The sequence below is a fragment of the Colobus angolensis genome, unplaced genomic scaffold (genome assembly GCF_000951035.1).
Source record: "Colobus angolensis palliatus isolate OR3802 unplaced genomic scaffold, Cang.pa_1.0 Scaffold54, whole genome shotgun sequence".
Taxonomy (NCBI): domain Eukaryota; kingdom Metazoa; phylum Chordata; class Mammalia; order Primates; family Cercopithecidae; genus Colobus; species Colobus angolensis.
In genome coordinates, this window is record NW_012118932.1 from 1,193,707 (window position 1) to 1,201,074 (window position 7,368).

At 43.8% G+C, this 7,368-nt stretch overlaps 1 protein-coding gene across 1 annotated transcript in view; it reads right to left on the reverse strand.

Moving 5' to 3' along the window:
• Positions 1–1,768, reverse strand: part of SMCO1 (single-pass membrane protein with coiled-coil domains 1) — a 6,877-nt gene extending 5,109 nt beyond the window's left edge. The window contains exon 1 of the mRNA XM_011961177.1: positions 1,563–1,768. Within this exon, the coding sequence (XP_011816567.1) occupies positions 1,563–1,612 (50 nt within the window). The 5' untranslated portion in view covers positions 1,613–1,768. The remainder of the gene's footprint in view (positions 1–1,562) is intronic.
• Positions 1,769–7,368: the final 5,600 nt, after the last annotated feature.

Below are 7,368 nucleotides of genomic sequence, written 5' to 3' on the forward strand. Positions count from 1 at the left end.
AACCCAGGAGGGGGAGCTTGCAGTGAGCTGAGATCTGGCCACTGCACTCCAGTCTGGGCGACAGAGCGAGACTCCGCCTCAAAAAAAAAAAAAAAAAAAGACTATATTGCTCATGGTCATCTGAATCTTAGAGAGGAATTCTAGCTTGTCAATCAGTATAAAAATGTACAGTTGCAGTTCTTTGGAATCCTCTCACCAAAGGACAGTCCCAGGCCATTCCACAAAAATCTAAACCAACATGCCAATCTGAGCGCAGGCTGTTTTGTTTTGTTTTGTTTTACTGCAGTTCCCTAGTCCCGTTAATGACCTCACCATCCAACCAATTCCTTGAACTAGAAATCTCAGAATAATTCTCAACTTTTCTTCTTCCCCAAGTTTATGTCTCTCTAACCCATTCCTGCCTCTCCATCTCCACTAAATGAGTTTCTCATCATCTTTCACTAGGACCCAAGATTACAGTAGCCTAACTGGACCCCTGTTTTGCATTTCCCATCCATCCTCCAGACACATTCTTCTAAAACACAATTCCAATTCTGTAACTCAGCTGATTACAAATGGTTGACGTTATCCTGGCTTGCCCAGTGATCTACTCAGAGGCAAATTGGGTCTCCTCAGCAGGAAAGTCAAGGGTCTTCACCCTTTGCTCCTGTCTTCCACCAGTCCGCTCACCCATCCTAGTCACCAATACATGAGACATCTCTTGTCATCTGCTTGAATACATCATGTGGTTCCAGGCTTACATATGGCTTATACCCACTGTTTCCTCAGCCTAGAATTCCTTCCCATATTTTTCTCCCTCATAAGCTCCTACTTGCACTTTAAGATCCAGCTTAAATGACCCTATATGAAGAGTTCCTTTCTCTAGTGTCAAAGGCAAAATTGGTTGATCCTCCCTTTATATTTCCACAGATCTTTAGGAACATCACCGTTGAAAGGTAAATCACATTAAATTGTAAATATTTTTCAAACTTTTCTCTTTCCTACAGGTTGTGAGCTCCTTGTGAGCTCCTTTCACCTTTTTTTGTAAATCTAGAATTTAGCACATGCATACATTCAATGGAGTTACCGCACCTGGGAGCAGACTTTTCTTTATTGTTAATTTACATAGGTTTGGGCCTGGAAGACTTAAACCACTGTAATAGAGATGGAATTCTTTTTTTGGATGGAGTCTCGCTCTGTTGCCAGGCCGGAATGCAGTGGCGCAATCTCAGCTCACTGCAACCTCTGCCTCCCGGGTTCAAGTGATTCTCCTGCCTCAGCCTCCCAAGTAACTGGGACTACAGGCACCCGTCACCATGCCCGCCTAATTTTTGTATTTTTAGTAGAGGCAGGGTTTCACCATGTTGGCCAGTATGGTCTTGATCTCTTGACCTTGTGATCTGCCCACCTCAGCCTCCCAGTGTGCTGGGATTATAGGCGTGAGCCACCGCGCCAGCCATAGAGACAGAATTCTAATGAGCATGTCTGTAGTTCTTTGTTTATTTCTATTCTTCATTCTTCTCTTACCCATCTTCCCAGAATAGCAGACCCAGGCTTGCTCCCTCCCTATAGCCCTCAGCAACCTTTTCATTGCCTCCGTCAAGGATATCAGGGTTGTAGTTTCATTGTTCATCTTCTTAAGGCAAAAGGAAAGAAAACAAAAACAAAGCAAAACAAAAAAGCAATAAATGTTTGAATCCAGAATTTTCTGCTGTCTTCCTCTCAGCAACAGGCAGCAGTAGCATGAGCACTCAATCTACATTCTGCCTGAAAGGTCACTCAGTACAAGCTTTTAATAGCTTGCACATCCAAATATAGTTTCAAAGAACTGATCCTGTGAACACAGGTGTCCTGGAAGGCACTATCACATTTGCCTTTGAAAACTGAACCATAGTACATCAACACGGAGCAACAACCACGTATAATTATGACTCTGTGTACATGACTGTAATGTATATACAGATACATTAACGTAACATACAGGATTAAGTTACATGGAAATGTTACTGTCGTATTTTAACAGCTTCATTATTCAATTACAACCTAAATTAGGTTTAAAGAGTGCCCCGGATCTTTTATGATGATGATATCAAACAAAAAACCTAACCATCATTAGAAACTACTAAATGCTTGTTATGGCTGGGCATGGCGGCTCACTCCTGTAATCCCAGCCCTTTGGGAAGCCAAGGTGGAAGGATTGCTTGAGCCCAGGAGTTCAAGACCAGCCTGGGCCACAGAGCGAGACTGTCTCCACAAAAAAATACAAAAATTAGCCAGGAGTGGTGGTGCACACCTGTAGTCCCAGCTACTCAAGAGGCTGAAGTGGGAAGACTGCTTGAGCCCAGGAGTTTGAAGCTGCAGTGAGTTATGATCATGCCACTGCACTCCAGCCTGGGCAAGAAAAAAAAAATATATATATATATATATATACACATATACACACACATATATATATATAGAGAGAGAGGAAGACAGAGAGAGAGAGAGAGAAAGACAGAGAGAGAGAGACACACACAGAGAGAGAGAGAGCTTCTAGTATTAGATTAGGAACTGAATATAAATACGGAAATAAAATAGGACTCCTGTTTTCATGAGATTTAAAATCGAATTGGGAAGATAGAATATATCCTTAAATAGAAAATGTATATGGGATGTGTGCTAAGTACATAGAGACCATAAAAAAAATAGAAGATGGGAGACTAAGTCACTGAAATCATGGGTCGTTGGGGAAATGCTCACACTGAAGGTGGTACTTCCCTTGGCCTTAAAGGTCAAGGTCTTTGATTATCAGAGAAGAGCGTTAAGGGTGTTACAAACTGGAGACATTGGTGAGCAAAACCACAGAGGTGGCAAAGTAAATAATGTGTTCAGGAAACAATGAATAGGTATGTTTTGAGCAAAAGATTCATATAAGAAAAAGAAAATAACCACACCATTTAAACTGGTAAGAGCGATGTCACGTATTTGTTCTTCCATTGAATAATTATTTATTCACTTATTCAATATTTACTGAACATCACAGATATTAACCGAATGGATAAAACCTACGAATGGATGAGCAGCACTATTCCAGGCACTGGTAATATAGTGATAAGTAAGGCAAAAATCCTTGTCCTCAAGGGGCATGCTCGCAGGGAGACAGCACATAAGGATTACAAGAGAGGGGATGCTTCTAGCTAGCCTGGTAAGTAGTTTGGACAGATGTGAGCCGTTGGTTCTAGAAGATTAATCCAGGGCCCGGCGCAGTGGCTCACACCTGTAATCCCAACACTTTGGGAGGCCAAGGCGGGCAGATCACTTGAGGTCAGGAATTCGAGAACAGCCTGGGCAACATGGCAAAACCCCATCTCTACTAAAAATACAAAAATTAGCTGGGCGTGGTGGCGCACACCTGTAGTCCCAGCTACTTGGGAGCCTGAGATAGAAGAATCACTTGAACCCAGGAGGTAGAGGTTGCAGTGAGTGGAGACAGCAATTGTGCCACTTCCCTCCAGCCTGGGTGACACAGCGAGACTCCATCTCAAAAAAAAAAAAAAAGAAAAGAAAAGATGAATCTAGCAGTGATATTGTAGTATAGTATGGAATATATTTGGTCTTTGTCCACATTACAGTCACAAAGCTCCTAAAACCCTGGGAATTTCCTGAGTGATAGGAGTGTCCTTTGTTATTCATAATGAGCCCCTTTTGATCACATGTGAGTTTATGCTAATGAGGTGATTTAGGGTGGTGCAACTAGATTAGCCTCCAGATGGGACTGGTCACTAGTAAGACCAAGTGATTATAGGTTGGAACTTGCAGAGCCACTCACCAACCTCTAGGAATTGGAATGAGTGAGCTGGAGATTAAGTTCCATAGAAACTCTTGGACAATGAGGTTTGATGAGCTCCTGTGGTGTCACAGAGAGGGTATGGAAGCTCTACAGCACCCTCCCCCATACCTTCCTCTATGCATCTCTAACAGCACCCCCCATATCTTCACCTATACATATCTAACAGCACCCCCCCATCCCTTCCCATATGCATCTCTAAAACTGCCTGTTCATCTGTGTGGCATTCACATAGCCACACCTAGTCAAACCAATCCCCTGGGCTCTATGCAAATCAGACACCACCTCCTCAAGCCCTCCTGACATAACCAACTGTTTCTGCTAAAGGAGGTTATTCCATTTGGAGCCCTCCTCCCTCTGTCTGGGGGAGCTGTTCTCTTCCTTTTTGCCTCTTGAACTTTCCACTCCTTAATCCAGTCTATGTGTGTCTGTGTTGCTAATTTTCTTGGCATGTGACAAAGGACCCTGGGTATTTCCCCAGACAATGGAGCCGTATCACCACGCTTAGCTAGTTTTTGTATTTTTAGTAGAGACGGGGTTTTGCCATGTTGGTCAGGCTGGTCTCTAACTCCTGACCTCAAGTGATCCACCTGCATCAGCCTTCCAAAGTGCTGGAGACAAAGGAGCCTGGCACAAGACAAAATACCCTGGGTGTTTCCCTAGATAATGGAGCCATATCATTTTTGGGGGCTCATCCGGAATCCCAAGGTACAACATTCAATGGAGCAGTGAGTAGAGGAGTGGACTCAAAATCTGTCCCTTTCATTCTGAGGCTCTTGGTCTCCATTTAAAAATCAAATCAAATCAATAACAAGCATCCATCAGCCAGTTAAAGACACGTTTAGTGTGACTGCCATTCTTAGAGACTTGGATGTCAGGCTTACTGGGGAGAACATGGAGACCCCCCCCAATACCCATAGGTCATTGGGCACATTGGTCATGCTTCAAACCAGCTTCCTTTCATGAGGAAACCTAACCATCCTGTGAGGCCAGGAAAAGTTCTGAAGCAATTGAGAATTTCTGGCCAGTGCACGCCCTTGTATTATTCAAATGCTTCTGGACTGGACTCAGCCTCCAATAGCCTGCCCACGTGTTGGTAAAGGATCCCCAGCTAGCCTGTTGGAAAATTTCCCTTCTTTTTCTGTCTGTGATCACTATGTCTCTTATTTTCTCTGTGTGTCAAATGGGATGGAATATTTGCAGCCTAGGGAAGTAATCCTGTTAGGGAAGATCAGGAAATGCTGTAGTAACCATGGATATAGCTCAGGATCTTGCCATCTTCTAGGAACAGAGGGCCTCCCCCTTCCCCCACAGTGAGGTCAGTCACTACTGTTCCTCTCGCGAGCACTTGGTATTTCTAAACCAACAGCGCCACCTCGTGGAAATAGAAATCCCCTCCATAAGACACATTGTTGGTCCACTGTAGCTTCCCAATTTTTCCATTTTGCAGCTTTCTTTATGCTGCTTCTGTGAATGGGAAAATTCTGTCCCAACAATTAGGTGTAAAATGTCCTCTGAAGCCAAATTTTAGTCCTGATACTGTCCCATCAGCAGGAAAATCACAATTAGGTCCTTTAGTCCCTTTAAGGCACCTATTCTGGCTCCAATCAAAACAGTACTTAATTAGTAAGGGGATTTTTAAGTCCAGAAGTTAACCCAAACCATTTTCTAAGGGTAAATGCTTTAGCATGGGCCATAATAGCAGCCAATCTAGCACATTCCCTCTGTTAAAGGAGCCTTGCCTTTTACATGTTTTTTCCCAAGATCCATTTTCCAGGGAGGCACACAGATCACACAAGTCTAGGAAATAAAAGGGGAACAACACACAGAGAACTAGGTATGCATGACTAATCCCATATTCTAGTTTCTTTGGTTCCATGGCTTGGAGGCTCACGCCTCCAACCATGGGCAGCACATTTAACAAGGTACCGGGATCCAGGAACCAAGGAGGGAAAACAGTCAGGGGGACGCTCCCACTGTCTTCTTCTCCACGCTGGGTCACACACTGAAAGGAAGGAGACTAAAAGGATGATTTTTTTCTCACTTCTCTTTCTAGATGGGAAACAGACCATCTATAACCGGCACTCCTCTCGAGTGCATTCTAAAGATCTGGGACTCCTTCAACTCTGAGACTTTGAAGAAAAAGCGACTCATATTCTGTTGCACAAAGGCATGGTCTTCTTACCATCCTGGGGACAGATAAACCCACTGGAGGGGGCTTTGCTTTTAATATTACCCAGCAATTAGATCTTTTCTGCAGACAGAAGGGCAAATGGTCTGAGGTCCCCTATGTATAGGCTTTCTTTGCCCTTCAAGACAACCCAGATCTTTACAAGTTTGTACAATGGACCCAGTTCTTTTAGCAGCCATGGGCAGGCAAACCCATAGGGAATAATTCCCCAGAGCTAAAGCAGATTCTAGAGGAGCAATCTGAGACAGCTATTGAATGTCCTAACCCTTCTAATCCCCTTCATCCGGAACTCCCTCCAATCATGCCCTCCGCTCCTCCAGCTCCACCATCTTCAATATCACCCACTTTACCCACTTCACTCTTAGTTCTGCAGGAAATGCCTGATGGAAATGGTGCTGTGAAGGTTCATGTTCCCTTCTCATTACAGGATCTTAAGCAAATAAAGGGAGACAGGCTGATTTTCTGATGACCCCGATAGGTATATAGAAACTTTCCAAAATTTAACTCAGGTGTTTGATCTCACGTGTTGCTCCTAAGTCAGATTCTCACTGCAGCTGAAAAGCAGTCAGTTCTTCAGGCAGCAGAAAAATATGGAGATGTGTGGGTGAAGGATTACCTAGGTGCTGAGGCAAGAGACTGAAGGCACAAACTGTTTCAGTATAATAAAGAAAATAGTTAGAATAAGAATACTTATAATACAAATTAGATATAGAGATGATCATGGACATTATCAATCATTAGCATAAACATTAATCATTAGCTTTTAATATTACTCTTTGTTGTATTACTAATATAACCAAGGAATAACCGGCGGGTATAGGGTCACGTGCTAAAAGGACATTGTGAGAAGTGACCTAGAAGGCAAGAGGTGAGCCCTTTGTCATATCCGTATAAGGGCCATTTGAGGGCTCCTTGGTCAAGTGGTAATGCCAGTGCCTGGGAAGACACCCGTTACTTAGCATACTGTGAAAGGGAGTCTCCCTTTCCTTGGAGAAGTCAGGGAACACTCTGCTCCACCAGCTTCTTGTGGGAGGCTGGATATTATCCAGGCCTGCCCGCAGTCATCTGGAGGCCTAAACCCCTCCCTGTGGTGCTATGCTTCAACGGTCACGCTCCTTGTCCACTTTCATGTTCCTCCCGTACTCCTGGTTCCTCTTTGAAGTTAGTAGTAGATAGCGGTAGAAGAAATAGTGAAAGTCGTAAAATCTTTGATCTTTCTTATAAGTGCATAGAAGAAAATGCTGACATATGCTGCCTTCCCTCTCTGCTTCAGCTACCTAAAAGGGAAGGGCCCCCTGTCCCATGATCACATGACTTGCTTGACCTTATCAATCACTTGGACGACTCACCCTCCTTACCCTGTCCCCTTGTC